This window comes from Barbus barbus, assembly GCF_936440315.1.
Source record: "Barbus barbus genome assembly, chromosome: 3".
Classification (NCBI taxonomy): domain Eukaryota; kingdom Metazoa; phylum Chordata; class Actinopteri; order Cypriniformes; family Cyprinidae; genus Barbus; species Barbus barbus.
The window spans coordinates 37,321,320-37,341,098 of NC_136731.1; the positions used below are offsets into that span (position 1 = coordinate 37,321,320).

Below are 19,779 nucleotides of genomic sequence, written 5' to 3' on the forward strand. Positions count from 1 at the left end.
GGTATTGAGGGTGGAGAGAGCGCTGGACATTCACCCCCCCCACCTACAATCCCTGCCGGCCGGAGACTCGAACCCACAACCTTTGGATTACGAGTCCGACTCTCTAACCATTAGGCCACAACTTCCCAAAGTCAAAATCCATCACTTTAAAACAAGTCACTGATAAATAGCCCGGTAAAAACCTGTTGCATCACAGTAAAAATACTGAGCAATCCTAATTGTGATTCCAAATGATGTTTCTATTATGTGAGTAGTTCTATCCTATACCTTGTGTCCAAAATGATGATTTATGCCAGCGTTGATTGACAGGTTATCATATGTCAGATGTGTACATGGGTAGATTTTATGACCTGATTTATGGCTATGTGACCCTCTCTGTCCCCCTGACTGTCACGTCACAGGGTCCTGTCACCCCTGACTGACATGACAGTAGGGTGTGTAAATCAAAAGATCAAAACAGATGTTAGATTTGACATTTGATGGATTTATGAAAGGATTTATGATGTTTTTATCTCTCACCTGTGCCATGGCGTTTTTATGGGGTTCCTTCCTGAGCTGTAGCTAGCTTCCAGTCTGGAGATGTCGGGTTTGTTTGATCTATACGGTATATGTTAATGCATAGTCACCAATTTGTCCCTACTGGCAACGTCTACAACCTCCTCTGAATAAGGAGGCTGTCTGGGGCATCTGGCTTCCATGTTTGTGTTTTAGGTCAACACCTTTGGTGGATTGGTGTCTAGACATCAGAGCCCAAAGCTTCTCCCCAATCTGTTTCCAACCGTGATGTAGTCGGTGTCCGATATAATGTTTTAATATGTTTGTTAGCGGAGATGGTTCTTTGTTTTGGGGGGGATGAAGACATCCAGACACGTGTGAAACCACTAAACGGTTCAGTTCTGCTTGATCTATAGGCTAAATGTCGTTAGCTAAGATATCGCTGTTTTGATTGTTTGCAACAATACTGAAATGCTCTGGCAATACAAATGTACAAATATTACTTGTGCCAATAAAGCACCTAAAAACTGAAACATAGAATTAAAGGATTCACCAAGACCATATTTCTATGCATCTGAAAAAGGTGCTATATCCGGGCATGTTTTTCTTTATCATCTCTATGTGTGTATGCTAACATGTCTGTAGGATCGGAACAACCTAATCTGTAGGTTGAATAGATAAACTTAGAAAAATTATTCCAACCAAGAACTTCTCAGACCAGCCCAACCTAACCATTTCCTTCGAACACTGAAGGTGTCTAACTGACAGCGGATATCCTCTATGTGCTTGTGTTAATGGCTTTACAGCATCCACCTCATATAGATGTGCACAGAATCATGCTTTAGTCCAGTTCAGTTCATTTTATTTATAAAGCACAATAAAACAACAATGGTTAACCATTTTGCTGAACAATATCGTTTAAAAGAAATCAAAGTACATAACATGATATGACAAGACAAACAAATAAACATTTTAAATAAGCCCTGCTTTAGACAATGAACACACACGTAATGGTTTTTATACTGTACAAACTGTATTTTCCATCACCCTACACCGACCTTACACATAAACCTACCCCTTACAGAAAACTTTGTGCGTTTTAAGATTTTCAGAAAACTGTATCATTAGAAAAATTTCTGTATCATTTATAAGCTTGTTTCCTCATGGGGACAAAAAAAAATAACGTAGAGTATACCTGAGCCACACACACACACAAATCTGAGTATGCTAAATTTTTAATACGAACAAAATTGTATATGTTGTGTTTACCTTTTTGTTGTTATTTAAGAAATGTTTTCATTTTAATCTAGCCTGTAGATATATGTGTACTGTAAAAATAACAAATATACATTTCACATAAAACTTCTCAGTAAAATAATTACACCTACAGTTTTAAACATGTTTAAAAAGTCACGCTGTCTATTGTCTTTAAATTAAACTTTAGTTTTATTCTTTAATTTCTTTAAAATAACGTTACAGCAGTACTGTTTGCAAAAAATAAATAAAAAAAACAAGACACTCACGCACAAAACGTTTACAATCACACATGATAATATAATACGAATTGTGATGTTAAAAATGAAAACCGAGGTTCAGAACAACACAAACAAATCATAGAAAGATAAAAACACAACAATTTTCATATTGCTATAAGTCTCCAGCTAATTTGTTTGGTCTGCTTTCAGAGTCGGCCTACTACAGTGAAAACTTTTATACATTTATTTATACAGTTCATGTCTTCATAATGAGGTGTTAAACATGCAGAACCGTAACAAACGATATTCAACATAAACTAGAATCCAAAACTCTAATGTAACCGTGAACTTGTTTCACATTCTGTAGATTATCTCAGTAATGAAATCTCAGTTCACTTGCATTTTCAGGCTAACAGCTGAAATGTAGACTTATGCTAAACCTAATTTTCAGTCTTTTAGGTTTGGTGAAATATATGTTATAAAATTCAACAACAGGCATGACAACTTTGTATACACTTAACAACAAATATTTAAGCTAAATACATGTTTAGATATTTAGAAGGGAAAAAAAAGATATACAGTTGAGCAAAAAAGTATTTAGTCAGCCACCAATTGTGCAAGTTCTCCCACTTAAAAAGATGAGAGAGGCCTGTAATTTTCATCATAGGTACACTACAACTATGAGAGACAGAATTGGGGGAAAGAATGCAGGAAATCACATTGTAGGATTTTAAATGAATTAATTGGTAAATTCCTCGGTAAAATAAGTATCCAATTTAGTTGTCATGTTGCAATGTAAGTGAATGTCTGCATTCAGGTAAATAACAGTTTGCTCTCTTTTTTTTTTTTAGTAAAACTGAACATCAGTCTAAACACTGAGGTACTTGTAGCTGGAAAGCAGGCTTTTATAACTTGCAAACGTCAAGATCTTTGCCTCGGTAGTGATCCGAAAGTAACCTGGAAGGGACTCAGCTCACATGTGAAGCTACATTTTGGAAAAAAGTGACAGTGATACCATGACTTTGAAGGTTCACTGAGTGGCGTTACATTTCACATCTTGTGCTGATAATGTTTCATGATTGTGTATCTTCCAGCTCATCCTCAGATACTGAATGCTCTCTGCAATGGGATCTGCTCACTAGTGTGTGTCAGTCAGGGAGTGCCTTTGCCTGATATTCACTGATTTGAACATGGTCAGAGCATCAGACGCTCACGTCACTGTAAAAAGCACCTTCACAATGACTGTTGAGGACTTTACCAGAATCATTTCTCCAGTGTGCATGCGTCAGCAGAAATGAACTCGGTCAGACAAATATGACTCTTAAGGTCTCTGCACACTGAGTCCGAAATTTTCGCATGCGTTTTTTTGCATTCGCAATCTTAAAAATTCGTCACGCACAGAGACCTTGCACACTGAGTCCGATGCGTTTTAATTAATCCGTTGCGAAAAAAATCGCAAAACTATACAAAATGTCTTTATGTAGTGAGGATGATTTTGTTGTCCTCTCTCTTTTTAAAAAAAGAAAAAGAAAATACTGGGTCCATCCAATCCTTAGATTGTGCAGAGAGGAAGGTTCCACCTCCTTATCAAAGAGCTGCGGGATTATCTCGAGAGATTCAAAGTTTATTTCAGGATGTCAATGCCTCAGTTTGATACTTTGCTAGCGATACTGAATCCACATAATAAAAAGAAGAGCATCAATGAAGAGCACCAATTTATCCTGAACAGAGACTGTCTGAGGTATGGACACACACACACACACACACACACACCGAACTGCGGCATCGGAAAGGTGCGCGCCAGGCATAAAAAATAGGCTACAGCAGTTCTTTATATTCTGTATTCCGCAATTTGTTTGTCATAAAGTGCGCTGTGCTGCAAGACGAAGTGTATTCATTAGTCTGACACTATTTTGGATTTTGGCTTTCGCTTGTACGGTGGCTCTGAATGGTCAAAACACCTTCTCAAAGCATCTCAAAATGCTTTATACGGATGCGAAAAACGCAAAAAAAAAATTCGGAGGCAGTGTGCAAACGTGATTGACAAAACGTGAGGTCGTATTTATTTTTCAACGTGCGAAAATTTCGGACGAAAAATTCGGACTCAGTGTGCAATGGCCTTTACACTAAATATGAATGAAGGTAAACCAGCTGATAAGCAGACACTGTTATACTTTTAGTGTTGGTTATGAGGCATATTTCAGTGTTCCAGCATGAATTTTTGTGTATTTGTGTGTTTACAGTAAAAGAGGAAATATAAAGGTAATCTAAGAATAACATGGGGAACTGAAAAGCAACACGATGCTCATGCAAACACACAGACACTGGTGATGTTTGATATGGTGAAATGTTACTGCCTGGCTGAACTGTGTCCCTTAAAACCCACAACACCATTTGCACCAAAAATGTATCACATCCATGTGTATTCATATTTTCATGAAATTTAAGCCAAATCTAAGGAGAAATACCAAATGTTTCTGTCTGTTGAAACAGGATGCTATATTGTAAGTTTTAAGTTTTTTTTTTTTTTTTTTTTTTAAAGTGGTGTTTATCTAACATAAAAAGAACCACTAGATGGAGACAAACATTAAAAACTGTGTCCAAAATTACGTTGCTCATAGAATCTTCGCCAAGACCGCATTTATCTCCCTTCTGTCTGTTTTTTTCCCTCATTAGGTTTGCAAAGATAGAAAAAGAAGTATTTGTGGTTACGAAAGTAACAGTTTGTCAAGATAGCTCAGAGGTGCATGACAAACAATGCCTTAGACTCGACAGAAAATGTCAGACAAAGACTATACTTTGTCTAAAATGTTATATAATATAATATCTGTGATAACCTGGTTACATAAATAAATAATAACCTGGTTACAGTTTAAAATAAAGTTCCATTTGTTAAGGTTAGTTAATTAACTAATCGTGAGGATACCTGAGGATGACACAGGACATGATCTCACAAGCCTGGTTATTATGAGGAACTGGTTTCTCTGAAGTTTTCTTTACAACAAGTAGATAACACATTAAATCTGGTACTGGGCATGTCAAAGAGATCGAGGTCAGCACAAAAATGATGAAATGGTAGGTACATTTTTAGACATTTCTCAATTTGTAAACCCAGTCTGTGTGAAATCTAACACTGTTCTGACAAAACATTACAGGAGATTGCTGTCTGTTCTGCTTTGTGTTCTGTTCTTGACTGGATTATGTAATGATGCCTAGCGCCAGGGGGTGAGACCAAAAAGTCTTGCATTTGCTCTTTTTAACGAATTGTGCCCATTGTAAAACATGTTAACACTAAGTGTTGTGTTTAGGAGATTATAAATTCAGATTACGACTGACAAAAAATCTTGTCGGCACTGAGAGAGGACGTGCCTGGATCCCCTGCGCGTTTACTGCTCCAATGAGAGCTCTCTCCGGCCGACAGATCTGGTTCAGAGGCAGTCTTGAGTCCCCCCCCTCAGCCCCGGCGTGGTGCAGAAGATGCATGGACTGATGACACCTATGATTTCCACGGAATCAGAATGCAGCGTTGTTTTGCGGGACGCACCGGAGGAGTACGGGTTAATGTAGACACGTCTTCCCTGATAGGGTTAAAGTGGCCTCATGTGTTGGTATGTAAGTGGAAGCTACAAAAATGTCTTAATGATTAATAATATTTAATTACAAACCATAAACTTTTAACCATTAAAAAATGGTTTCCTGAGATGGGTATAAACGGAGGTCGGAGCCAGCTGCAAATGAGTGGGACTTAAGCTGCAAGTGGGCTGTACAAACCATCAGATGATTTTGATTGGTTTGTTAAATGTCATATGGGTTGTAGTATCGGGTCATGCTCCTGGTGGAGGTAGTGGGCGAATGTGTTGCAATCCGTCAAAAAAAGACGACTTTCGTCACACTTAAAAGGTAAGTGTGATGTACAATTTTTGTTTGTTTTGTTTTGTAAAAAGTATTACAAGCAGTGAAAAGTGCATTTTCTTGGTGGCTTTTGTACAGCATTTTCTTAGTACCACACACAGCTTACAATCTTGTGTCTGACAATATCTTTTTTTTTTTTCTACAAACAACTCATTTGCTCTCCAGGTTATGGATACCGAAGACCATAAGCAGGTAATGTAATTGCATGGCATTTTCTAATTTTGGTAACACTTTCTATGAAGCCCATATTTATAATACATTATAAGGGTATTTTAAGGCATTATAATGAATGCATAATGCATTATAAAAACCTTATAATATGTTATATCACCTTATGAATATCCATAAGAACAGTTTTAATGGATTATAATATTTACTTATTAGTGGTTATAGCTTTTAAGAGTATGATGATTTATAACACACAGTGAAGACGTTGCATCCGCTTAAGTTACAATGCATTATAAGTCTCATATCTTGCCATCTTTCTTATGCTACTTTACTTTATTCTACTTTAAGTATAGTAATAATAATAGTAATATTTTTTTCTCTCAAACAGCCATAAGTTCAGATATCAGATCAGATTGCTTTGAACTATTTTTATTTTAATATCAGTTTGATTATTTTGATGGTACCCTTTAGACAGCTGTTGTTAAGTAACTCTGCAACTACATGTCAACTTGCAGTCATTGGAGTATTAGTAGTGTGTCTGCTAAATATATGCTAACACATTGATTTTGATGTTCCCCAACAGACAAACTGACTAGAAGCAACTTTGAGTACGTCAACATTCTACCTACCCTAACCTTAACCTAGGCCTACTAATACTCTAATGTAAGTTAGTTAACATGTAGCTGCAAAGTTGCTTATAGTCAATAGACTAAGGGGACATCAAAATAAAATGTAACCTAACATATAAACATTGCATTTTTTTTCACTGACAGCACCACAACAACTTTTATTGTTATTTAATATATTTATTTCTGCTGACTTGATTGCATTAATTATTAACTTAAAAACTTATAGGCAATTGTATTTCAGTGTATTAAATTACTATGCCATGTAGGTCCTATTATTATTTAATTTTTAAGTTCTTCTATGGGTATTTTCAAAGATTTTATAGGTATTTCAAATTTATTTTGAAGGCAAGACACTACATGCAAAACTGTTTTTTTTTCATGCACTGGTCAATTTTTAGTTATTCTGAGCTATATCTGCACTGAGCCAGAAATCTCCATTTCAGTAGCACTTGCTTTACAGTTATATTCGTGTCTATATTCTGAAGGTTTTTAAAAGGGTTTCGAATAACATTAACCTGATTTATGTAATACTGTATTCCTAAAAATATGGCGTATTTTTCTGGTTGTGTGCAGTGTTTTTTAATACTACATGTTTAATACATTTACAAAATCCCCTCTGTAAAAACTTGTAATGCTAATATGTGAACAAAATGAAACAAGAATTTTGAATCTGGCTTTAGCCAATATTCAGATTAGGGTTCAAATAATTGCAAATGTGTGCATATTTAATTAGTGCCTCATTTACATAAAGGTAACATTTCAGCTGTCTTAAAGTACTATGATTAATCAACTAGGGAAATATGTTGATATCTATTAGTTCAAATTTTAATCCCTAATCACCTGCAGTGTTTTGCATTAATATAACTTATTTAGTGTTTACACAATTAAATGTTATTATGCTATAAACATTGTATGTCTTTATTTTATCTAGAAAAATTGTGTTCCTTTGACAGTGTTGTAAGAATTTCTAAAGCTTCATGTCCTGTGTTGACCCTTAAAATGACCCCTCCGTATGCATGTACATCCATAAACACTCTGGAGACCAAAGAGCTGTAGCAAAGTGTATTTATTATCACTTAGGTGAGCTGAAGAACATTTGGGGCAGGAAAATAAGAATCTTATTTCTTGGTCTCCTCTTCCTTGGAAAGAGTTTTAATGATTTCCTCTTTCTTAGCCTGCTGTCTCTCCTCACGACGTTTACGTGCCTCACGGGTCTTCGTACGACGAGCCTCTGCCTGATCACTGCAGGGTGAAGGGACACACAGATTAGCATTGCTCTTTACAGCAGTCTCAGACCAATATTTTGACACATTTACAGCTTATTGCCATAGAATCTCTCACTAATTTCCCCATTCAATTCAAACTTTGTTGCTGGTAGTGATTCAGTGCACACTGGGTAATGTTATTTGGACACTTACGACAAGAGCTTCTTGCGGGCCTTGTCTGCCTTGAGCTTGTGAATGTGCTCCATCAGGATACGTTTGTTCTTGAACACGTTACCCTTTGCCCTCAGATACAAGCTGTGGTACCTGAAGGAGAAACAGAATTGTTATACATTTATTCATTTGTGGATCCACACTTTCAGACTGTATTTCAGACAGACTAAGTTGTTAGTAACAAAAACGGATCTCGCCAAATCAATGTGTTCACTACAGTAGTTATAAAATCTTGTTATACAGTTACTGAGCATCACTGCATAAACTTAAAATGAAAACAAGAGCTTACATGTGCCTGTCAATCTTCTTGGCCTCTCTGTAACGTCTCAGAAGTCGTCGCAGAATACGCATACGTCTCATCCAGCACAGCTTCTCTGGCATACGAGCATTTGCCGTACCCTTTCTCTTACCTGCATGCAAACACAGCCAATAACAACACAGTCAGAAAAGAGTTCAAGTATAAATGCCCACTTTTTACTGCCCTGGAGTCCAGAACTATCTTTTGCCCCATTAATTTGCAAGACTGTATAAAGCCACCCTTTGGATTGCCATGATTCCCGTTCTCATGGCAATAGCAACTAATAACAAAATGCCATTAAACTAGTACACACCAATGCCCATATGACGACCCTTTCGCCGTGCCAGGGTATTCTTGCGGCATCGAGCACGAGAGTGAACGGTTACAGGCTTCTTGATGATCAACCCATCCTTCACCAACTTGCGAATCTGCTGCCCTAAAAGATTGAAATGAAGAAAATTACTAAAAGGCAAAAACTGTGTTTGCACGAATGCAGAAAAAAGTACTAAAGGAGGTCCTAATTACTTACGAGAATTGGCATTGGCAATCTCATTGGTTTCATTTGGGTCCAGCCACACTTTCTTCTTGCCACAGCGCAAAACGCTGGACGCCAACCTCTTCTGAAGCCTGAGCATGCTGGAGAAAAAACAAAAACAGTTTTAGATCCATCACATAAATTGTCATTCGGTACAAAAAAGTCACAATTTCATAAATTTAACATAATATACACTAATACCTAACAAGTTGTCTTTCATTTCTATAAACTTGCCACCACTTTAGGTTTACACAAGTAACTGCATTTACATTTAGTCATTTAACAGAATATTTTATCCAAAGCGACTTACAAATGAGAACAACAGAAGTCATCAAAATCAACAAAAGAGCAATGATATGCAAGTGCTATTACAGGTCTCAATTGGCCTAACGCACTACACGTAACTAGGGTATTTTTTTATTATTAATGTACTATTATATTAATACAACAAAACAAACCAGTCATCTAACTCGAATCTATCAAAATATGGAAAGATGAGTCCAAATGGCCTTGTATCTGCTCCTGTTTTTAAGATGGGCAGGCCGTCGAAGTGACCCTAGTCTATATTCGGGGCATGTTTGAGCATGTTGAGCACGTTTGCTAACCGGGCTACACAGCTTATGGACTTTTGCCGCCTCCAATAAACAAAAATACAACATAGTAATGTACAAGAAACGCACATTAAAACAAACTACCACACAGTGATAAACGTTTGTGAGAAACCTTTTAGTGTGTGCAGTGTAACAGAATCCAGACGATTGCTAATACCACGACGCAACATGGCGATTATACGCTTCTAGCAACATTACACCATAAATCGTCTTCAGACGTTTCATTACCTGTTTATTAAAAAGTTTAAAGAACGTCTACCTCAAGATAGGCCGTTTTTCTTAGTTAGATTGACGATAAAAATCGAGTATTACACGTGTAAAGAAATTTACCTCATGGCTGCTACTCAGCGGAAATTGAAAGAGGCTGTCAATGCAGGAGACCTTTGCGATTATACAGTTATATTCCGGGGAGGAGGGGTGCGACTACTACACAGGGAAGCGATTACCACAAGATTAATACAAAAGTAGATAGTTATGAGAAAAGTATTAAACAAATTTGTTCGATGTACATTCAGTACTTTACACAATTCTATTATAACTTCTTCAGGTAAGAGTAATGATATATGTTTAAGGCATGATATGCTTACCTCGGCAACAGGAATGATGGTACGGTCCACAAATGAGACTGCTGGGAACTGTAGGCAGTGATATTTGTAGGCTAATTTTTGAGCGCTGTTTCATGAAAAGGCCACACGAGGACAGCGTTTTACCTGTTGGAAGATGAGAACTTGTAGTATATTGTAGTGAATTCATATTTGACATAGATTGGTGATGGTGAGACAATAAATGCAGAGTGCAGTATTAGAAAAATGAATGAGAATGTGCCAATTATTAGAAAAGCCTGGGTAGTTTCCATCTTTGGTTACTGGTTATTTGAATATTCTGTTTAGTCCCTTTTTATTCGTCTTTGACTGTTGAATGAGTGAGAGGGCAATGCAGGAAACTAAGTTGGTAGACAGGCTACCAAAAAAAAATCTCACACTAACCGAGTCATTTTTAGCAAACAGGAATACAGTTTTCCAATTACTTAGACTGGTTAACACAATAATATATTACATACACTATGGCCCGGTTTCACAGACAGGGTTTAGACTAAACCAGGATTAGGCCATAGTTCAATTAAGACAATTAAGTAATTTTTATAAGCATGCTTAGAAAAAAACAGGGTGCATCTTGAGACAAAACAAAGGCATGTTTTAAGATCAGTCAGTGCAAATTTATTTCAGTTGAAACAGCTCAGACATTTTAGTCTAGGACTAGGCTTAAGCCTTGTCTGTGAAACCGGGGGTATATGGCCAAAAGTATTGGGGCACTCCCTTTTAATGAACAGGTTTGACTACTTTAGTAATTTCGTGAGTACAAATGTTTAAGCATATAATGATATTCTAGGGAATTGTGTGCTTCTAATAATATAGCAACAGTTCTTACAGGACCCTTTTCTATTCTAACATGACAGTGCATCTGTGTATAAGACAAGGTTAAAGAAAAATGACTGATTCAGTCAGTGTGGAAGAACTTGACTGGTCTGCATAAAGCAAAGTCCCAGCTGAACACCTCTGGTGTGATTTAAAATGCAGACCTTGAGTCAAAAACTCATCACCAAACACCAATGACTTGTACGTACACTATATGGACAAAGGTATTGGGACACCTCCTTCTTTAAAACAGAAAAAGGCACTAACAAAACTGTGGCAACAAAAATGGAAACATAATTCATGTCTTTAAAAAATGATGTCCATCTATCTCTGTTGCAAGAGTTTTGAAAGTGTCTAAAATGACTGTACCCATATGTACAAGTCAATAGTGTTTGGTGATGAGTTTTTGGCTCAAGGTCTGCATTTAAAGTCATGCCAGAGGTGTTCAACTGGGATTAGGACTTTGATTTCTGCAGACCAGTCAAGTTCTTCCACACTGACTGAATCAATCCTTTCTTTTATTTTTTTTCACATGTGCTTTATACACACGCATTGTCATGTTAAAAGAGTCCTGTCCAAACTGTTGTTGTTGTAAAATTAGAAGCACACAAGTCTCTAGCATATCATTATTAACATTAAGATTTGTAAAGTAGTCAAACCTGTTAATTAGAAGGCGGTGTCTCAATACTTTTGTCCATAATGGCATATTGTGATTTTCCTTAATATACAGAATCAATGGGTGTGGTCATTTATCGTTCATATGGAGCAGCATTGTGCCGATGCCATTATGCACAGTAGAGTGCGGAGTAGAGCAGCCATCATCCATCTCATAGTAATTTCGATTCGATCAACCAATCGGTGCGCAGACAGTCGACTAGCCCCGCCCCATCCCTATCTGATTGCTTGATAAGAGAAGGAGGGCGGGGCTTGTCCCTCCGCTGAACAGCTGGAGACTAGGTTCGTTGTATTTGCAAAGGGAGAGTGTTTGAGCTCAACACTGCTAGAGCTGGGGGCGCAACAGCGCAGTGACAAGCCATCTGGAAGCCACAGGAAGGAGGAAAACCACCTTCGGCTCTTTTATTTTACCTTTAATTATTTTACAATGCATAATAAGCTGAAAGCAGGCTCTAAATGAAACAATAAAACCGAATTTAAAGTTTAAATCAATGGTACAGGAGGGTATTATGTCCAGGACGCCTTCCACCTCAACCCAGGAAATCCAAATGGACATGTTTGACCACCACGGCTCTCACGCTCAGGTAAGAGAGAGACACTGTACTGCTCATAGACGAGTGCATGCAACCAGTGGAATACAAAATACAACCCGCCGTCCGTTATTTAAGAATAACTGAGTGAAAAACACAGATTTTGTTTACGGCGAGGATTAGCAGTTAACAGCCGTTGCTCGTGTAGTGGTTACTTAGCAACAAGACAGCATCTTTGCTCTCGCTACAAGATCTTTTAAAAGTGCGCTGCGACTCAAAGTTGTTTATGTATGAGCTACTTTGTTTTGAACACAGTGCACCATTAGGGTATAAAGTGCATTTCCTCTGGTAATTAGTGGGATATCATTATTTCGTCACCTAGCCCCTCTAGACAGCTGGCCTACTAGAGTCTTGCATTTTTTATGACAGTCTATTCTGTTGATAAGTTATGCTGTTAAACAAGAGATCGCTTTTTTTAGTTTAAAGTACGTCTGATATTAGAGCAGGGCTGCTCTCATGAGCCGTTTAACGTTAAAGTTGATTAAAAGTGGTGTCTGACACAACGTAAGCGGTAAAGCGTAATGTCATCACAGCGCTTCCACCGCGGAGATTTTACCCCAAACCCACATAGATATATCATTTATATTTACCAGACCATCTATCTATCTATCTATTGGTTAAAGACCAGATGCCCCATTTTGGTAACTGCATCAAATAAAATTTACCAAAGTGATTTTCTATACAGCATATTAAATGCAAGTAAAGTGTCTGTTTCAAATAACTTGTGAAAATAAAATGTCAAAATATGGGTGAAATAATGTTCCAGCACCATTCAGTGTAGCCGATATATTTATGTAAAAATTAAACCACATACTTATTGTGACCTGTACTTTCAAATGATTAAAAATAGTAACTCTATCTATCTATCTATCTATCTATCTATCTATCTATCTATCTATCTATCTCTTACTGCAGCAAGTGTGCAAAATTACCATTTGCTGCCAAAAAAGTAACAAAAATGCCCCAAACAGCTTCCCAGTCACCATTTAGTTGGATTCAGTTCTGCTCACAAGATTACATATCCATTGCAAAATATACAAAATGTTAATAATTGTTTTGTTTTTTTTACCAAATATGAGGGATCTTGAAAATTGCATGTTATTTTTTTTATTTGGCACTGTCCTGAATAAGCTATTTCAGATGTTTACATATACTTCACAAGACAAAATAATAACTGAATTTATAAAAATGACCCAGATCAAAAGTTTACACACTGTTGAATACTGTGTCGTTACCTGGATGTGTAAACAAGTGTTTATATTTTGTGATAATTGTTTATGAGTCCCTTGTTTGTCCTGAGCAGTTCAACTGCCTGCTGTTCTTTGGGAAAAAGAAAAAAAAATCCTGCAGGTTCTGCACATTTTTTGATTTTCCAGATTTTGACCCCTTTATCAGTGACTGATTTTGAGATCCATATTTTTACACGAAGGACAACTATTACAAAATGTAAAAACATTTAGTGATGCCTCTCTCTGGCTCTGCCCTGTTCACTGGTTGTGAATTGTTTCGGAGGACGGTCGATGTGTGAATGTACACCTGTTCCATACAGGCCACTCAGTCATCCTGTTCAGCACGGCTTGTTACTGCGTGTGGTGTGTGGATGGATGTTTCAGTAGTGTTTCTGGTGGCTAGGGCTGTATTTATATAATGGTCTTTATATAATGCGGTAGTGTGAATGTGTGTGACCTGTGCTGTGGAGAGGTGCTCTATCTGAATCATGTCTATACATAGCTGTGAGGAGGTGGAGTGTTGAGAAGCGAGTGTGTATGTGTGTGAGAGCAAACCGGTTGAGTATCGAAAAAAGTGCATTTTCTAGATTTGTTGAATTTTTTTTTTTTTTACACTTAAGTGGGTTTTAATTGGATTGATATCATTAGCCACACATGGTCAATTAAGGACACTGTGTTTAAACTTCATTAAGCCTTCTCTCCTCTCCTTTCCTCTTGCTGTGATGAACTAGTGGTGACACTGTGTAACTCTCAAATCCTTCCCCCTGCCCCATGGCACAGCTTTTCCTCCTTAATTACCTAATTAGCCTCAGAGGCTGTTTGTCAACAGGAAATCTCTCATCACCATAGCAATACATCCCTCCTCCCTCCCTTGACATTTTGCTGGCCTTTCTCAGATCTGGTTTTGCTTTATATGAGCATCTCCAGCCTCTCACAAACCTTCCACATTAAACAGTTCATGGTGTTTAAAGATGATTGTTAGATTAAAACATTTTATGTGTGGAAAAAATACAAGAAGGTTATTTTCAGTGTTGTTATTGTGAACTAAAACTGCTGCAGTTATTGAAATAAAGATTAAATAAAATAATATATAAATAGTACATGAAACTTAAGCTTAAAAAATTTAATGAAAAATTGACTAACTGAAACAAGTTTAGGGTGAAGAACTAAAATTACTGAAATTAAAACTGAAATAAAAAATAAATATATATAGATAAAAGAATGTAAGCATACAACAAAATTACTAAAACTTAACTAAATCTAAACTTGACTTAAAATTCAAATAAAAACTCGATAAACATAAAGGCTAATTCAAGATTGTATTATAATTATGTAAGTATTACTAAAATAACATTATTTTATAAGGTTCCAGAACAGTTATGATTAAAGGGAACCAAGTAACCAAGATTTAAAGACAAGGTATCTCAAACATAGCATGTTAAAGTCAATGTCAAATGTTGTTTTTAAACCATTTTACTTCCATAATCAGATACATTTCAGAGTGAAACACATTCAAGAAGGAAAATGTAGTGCAGCAGGACTTTATCCTGTAGCAATAGATTGGATCATTACAAACAAGAATCCTGTCAAGTATTTGCATTTCAAGTTTTCTAAAGAGGACATCACACACAGTTTCTCATGATAATCTTATAGATCATCTGCAAACTGTAACATTGAGACAAATAAAACGGGAACAAAAACTTAATTGACTTAAATTAACTATGGCTAAAAATCAGATTCTGCCATATTCTATCCAGAATCGGATCCCAGCATCCTCCATAACCTGAATGAAGCACATTGATGGGTGTGCTCTTGCTCTCGCACTCTTCTGGGAGAATACAAGTAATTCTGCCCTTTATGACATCATACAGGGCCATACTCGAAACTTACACATACACCGAAGGAGTGTATTTGCCACGTCCAACTCGTTTTTTGAGTCTTTGGTTATGTTTTGCATAAAAATTCAACTCTTTTGCAGTGTAAATAAGTCAGAATGCATGAAATGGCATTAGACCCTAAATTTTAATATAATGTTTAATTTTAGTTCTGCATTATTTTAAGCATTTCTTTACTGGGAATGATGCAAACAAGTGATTTTATGCACAGCAAAACCAGGATTGTGTCTTAAGGAAGTAAATTGGGGTAACTGAGTTTATGTTGACTTTAATACTATTGAAATGCATTATCTAAGGTAAAGAAGTATTTCTTGTGTCTGGCATATACCACAGTAACTTGCAATGGCAGTGCTCAATTATGCCTTTTTTGTGACCATAATGTCTATTATGAACCTTTTATGATGACGCAATAGCAATGCAGACAGTGTGGTTCTGTTCGCTTTTAAATGAATGTTTTATGATTTCACTGGCACTCATAGAGGCAAGAACTTGGGATATTACCAATATTGGGAAAGCAATGGCATTGTGGTTTGATTTATTCAATAGTTTCCAGGAAGCTTGCAACATGGTTTGTGTCTGTAAACATAATATTGTGCAGTTAGAGTAACCAGTGCAGAAAACCTTTGTGGCTGAGGCTTGTTTTCTGTCTGTGTTTTCCCAAAATCACCTACACAGCAGAAGACTTATCAGACTTTATTAGTAATTTGATTATATACATTTTATTTCCTTAAAGGGTTACTCCACCCCAAAATTTAAATTTAGTCATTAATCACTTACCCCCATGTCGTTCCAACCCCATAAAAGCTTTGTTCGTCTTCAGAATGCAATTTAAGATATTTTTGATGCATTCTAACAGCTCTCTGACCCTCCAATAGACAGCAATGTAATTAACACAATCAACGTCCAGAAACGTAGAAAGGAGATCGGTAAAATAATCCATGTGACATCAGGGGTTCAACCGTAATCTTGCGAAGCTACGAGAATACTTTTTGTATTTGGATACTCTCTAAAATGGCGCTAGGTTGACACGGAGGAGACAAATTGTTGAATAAAGTCGTTATTTTTGTTTTCTTTGTGTACAAAAAAATTCTCGTAGCTTCGTAAAATTACGGTTGAACCCCCTGTTGGTTGTTGTAGTTGATTGCCTGATGGAAAGGGGAAGGAGTTGTGGGTTTCAGGTGAAGAAAAACAATGGTTTTGCAAACATTTAGTTCAGAAAGCTTGTGTGCATCACTGTGAATACTGGTTTTGAGGATATTACAGTGTTGCCTGATATATCAGGGTCTTTTAGTGCCACCAAACCCAATTAGCCGCCTTCTGATCTCCGTGGCAACGGAGTCTGGCGCCTATGAATGCCACATAGAGGGCCCTGCCGAGGGCAGCCAGGCCATTGGCCAGTGTTAAGGCCAATCAGATTACTGATTCCCAGAGAACACTGGCGGACATGAGTAATTATGGGTAATCATATCTGGACACAGAGACAGGGCCCAGAATCCACTTTTTGTGTGTGTGTGTGTGTGTGTGTGTGAGAGTGAGTGGGCATAAATACAAAAAAGTATCGGTTCTTTTCTAATTTCTTTCTCTCTCTTGATTCAGGGGAAGTATGCAAAGAGGAAGAGCCGTTTCAAACGTTCAGATGGCAGCACCTCCTCAGACACAACCTCTAACAGCTTCGTCCGACAGGTAAGACGCCCAAATGTCTTGTGTCTGTCACTCTTGCCTCATTCGCAGAAGTCTTTGTAATGGCGCTTTTCCACTACATAGTAAGGCACGGTACAGTTCAGTACGGCACACTTTTGGGGGTTTTCCACTGGGTACAGTACCTGGTACTTTTTTAGTACCAGCTCGGCCGAGGTTCCAAGCGAGCCGTACCGTTACAAAACGTGACGTGTAAACTCTGCTGATCACTGATTGGCCGGAGAGAATCGTCTCTGCCTGCGTCATTGAACTTTCGGCACGAGACACAACAGACCCGCTAGATTTAAATCGGCACAGCCAGCGAAGGATCGAACGCAACCATTTTGAATGAGCACACCTTTTTTAACAACCAAAAATGGCTGTTTCGTTTCCTGTTGAGGAAGTACAGACGTCTCTCTCTTTGATAGCCGAGGAGAGGATCCAGCGAGAGCATGGAGCGAAGTGGAATTTAAAAGTTTTTCAGGAGTCACGGAAGTAGAGGCGGCGCAACTATAACGACACGTGAATAATCCCGCCCACTCTAAAAGCAGTACTAATCTGCAGTGGAAATGCAAACCGAGTCGAACTGAACCGTGCCGTGCCGTTCTGAACCGAGCCGAGTCGTACCACGCAGTGGAAAAGCGCCATAAGGTATAATTCCCCTTTTGGAACCATCATGCACCATGAAATTTAGTTTTCAGGTTCTCAGCATCCATTTTAAAATAGTTACATGCCAAGTTATAGCTGCATGTACAGTAGCTCCAGTCATTTCCATACCGAGCCTTCCTGTGCGGACAGTGTGAGGTCAAAGGCACTGGCCTGTAGTTTCTGCTGTTGGTCTGTGGATGTTTGTGCACTTCTTCTCCTTTTCATTGGAACATCTCTATTCTTCGTGTCTGCAGGATGCAGTTCAGCCATTCTTTTTGTTGTTTCCTGTTATTTCAAGATTTATTTTAAAATGGGAACAAACAAATTTGTTGTTCAGAGAAGCGCACAGTGGGTATGTTTGAAATAGTACACTAACATAAATACGGTTCTATTTTTGCATTATGCAGTATATATATTGTCTGTTATGCAAGTTTTCTGCACGCATGGTATACTTTACTACATTTGCAAAAGTACATGTCATATTAATTTATCTGTATTACTTGGTATTTTACACTACCGTTCAAAAGTTTGGTGTTGGTAAGATTTTTAAAAAATCTTTTTTTAATCTCTTAACCTCTTAAGACCATGCGTCCTCATATGAGGACATTATATTTTAGTGAATTTCTCTGAGACTAAACATGCCACAGTTTTAAGTCTGGATGATCGGATGTTTCACCACGACCACTCCCTCTCCTTGGTCTTCAAAAATGTCTGAAATTAATTTAGTGACACTCTTATGGAAATATGGTAATATTTTGTAATTATCATTTAAATCTGTCTAATTTTTAAATTGTGTGTCATAAATCAACGCCTCAGGAAAATGTTGTGGGGTTTCAAATCAAAATATGACCTTCTGTTACGAAACAGGATATTGATTTCAGACATGTCCTCATATGAAGACGCCGGGACTAAAAGCATGTTTATTACACATTTCGGGAGACATGACAAATAAATAGGGAAAGAAATTATATTTCAGTATTCTATGAAATATATATTATTATGAAAATCTGGTCAATTATTACTCCCATTATTACACTTTTTTTTTTTCATTACATGCTGCTCCAAAAACACATTAATATGCAAATTAGATTTAGTTTATAGATACATTGCAGTATTTCCCCTAGGTTTATGGCTTTGGGGGGGGGGTGTTTTTTTCCTGCATAAAAACATTCATTTAATTTATCTTTTAATTAATGAAAATTAAACAAATCTTTTTTTTTTTTTTTTTTTTTTTAATAAAGGGGATTTAATATTACAATTAAAACATTAAGACATATTTTACGATTATTCATTAAAAATAAGGTTTTAATCATTTTAGTAGGCTATTACGTACATTCTACTGAACAATAGGAATATATTTCTGCCGCAATGTCTACAACTGAAAGCCAAACTTTTATTTTGACTGGTTGCCGTGAATACCTTTACATTTCTGTGAGTATAGTTTTACTCAAATGAAACATGGAGTGATTTTCAGAGCAGTTTTCAGAGGGGCGGGCCGCCCTCCTAAGATAATGGCAGGGGAAACACTGCAGTGTATATAATGAGAAAACCCATTTATGGCCATTTTACTCACATTTTGCAGAAATAAATATTTTACAGAAAGAAATAAGCTATATCGAATCATTCTGTTATAACATAGTTGAGAATCATCTTTATACAAAGTTTGGTAAAAAAAAAAAAATCTTAAACTAAAAGTGTATTGGTGATTTTAAAAAATCAGTTGTTTTTCCCCATGCATGTTCATTCATGTCTTTTTAGTTTTTCAAAGAAATTGAGTCCCGTTGTCCTCAAACGAGGACATAGCATAACTTATGAATGAAATATAATTTTAAAAAAAAAATTTTCTTTACTTCCTAAAACTTTTTTCTCAGGTCTTAAGAGGTTAAATCTCTTTAATATTTTATGCTTTACTTAAACATTACTTTTTTTTAGCTATGTTGAAAATAGATCTGCCTCTTAATATTTTTGTGGAAATTGTGATACACTGTTTGAAAGAACAGCGTTTATATATAAATCCTTTGTAAAGTTTTAAATGTCTTCGATCAATTTAATGCATTATCACTTCTATAAAAAATATTTTTACTACTAACA

At 36.8% G+C, this 19,779-nt stretch overlaps 2 protein-coding genes across 2 annotated transcripts in view; one reads left to right on the top strand and one right to left on the bottom strand.

Annotated features, from left to right (window-relative positions):
- Nucleotides 1-7,730: 7,730 nt before the first annotated feature.
- On the bottom strand, nt 7,731-10,152 carry LOC306857494 (large ribosomal subunit protein eL19-like). The gene is made up of 6 exons (XM_079397472.1): nt 9,890-10,152; nt 8,943-9,049; nt 8,727-8,849; nt 8,405-8,525; nt 8,098-8,208; nt 7,731-7,921 (listed from the first exon to the last, which is right to left on the bottom strand). Exons 1-6 carry the CDS (start codon nt 9,892-9,894, stop codon nt 7,798-7,800), a joined length of 591 nt encoding a protein of 196 aa, XP_079253598.1. The 5' UTR covers nt 9,895-10,152; the 3' UTR covers nt 7,731-7,797.
- A 1,786-nt stretch (nt 10,153-11,938) lies between these two features.
- The window catches only part of LOC306848186 (voltage-dependent L-type calcium channel subunit beta-1-like), a 39,486-nt gene continuing 31,645 nt past the window's right edge, over nt 11,939-19,779 (top strand). Inside the window, exons 1-2 of the mRNA XM_079382574.1 lie at nt 11,939-12,233; nt 16,960-17,046. Of these exons, the coding sequence (XP_079238700.1) occupies nt 12,141-12,233; nt 16,960-17,046 (180 nt within the window). The 5' untranslated portion in view covers nt 11,939-12,140. The remainder of the gene's footprint in view (nt 12,234-16,959; nt 17,047-19,779) is intronic.

What these genes read in the sequence shown, in the direction of transcription:
- LOC306857494 (XM_079397472.1), bottom strand. An exon ending in GATTGCCAATGCCAATTCTC is followed by an intron (nt 8,850 to 8,942) that starts GTAAGTAATTAG and finishes TCAATCTTTTAG; the next exon opens with GGCAGCAGATTCGCAAGTTG. An exon ending in GCCCGCAAGAAGCTCTTGTC is followed by an intron (nt 7,922 to 8,097) that starts GTAAGTGTCCAA and finishes TTCACCCTGCAG; the next exon opens with TGATCAGGCAGAGGCTCGTC.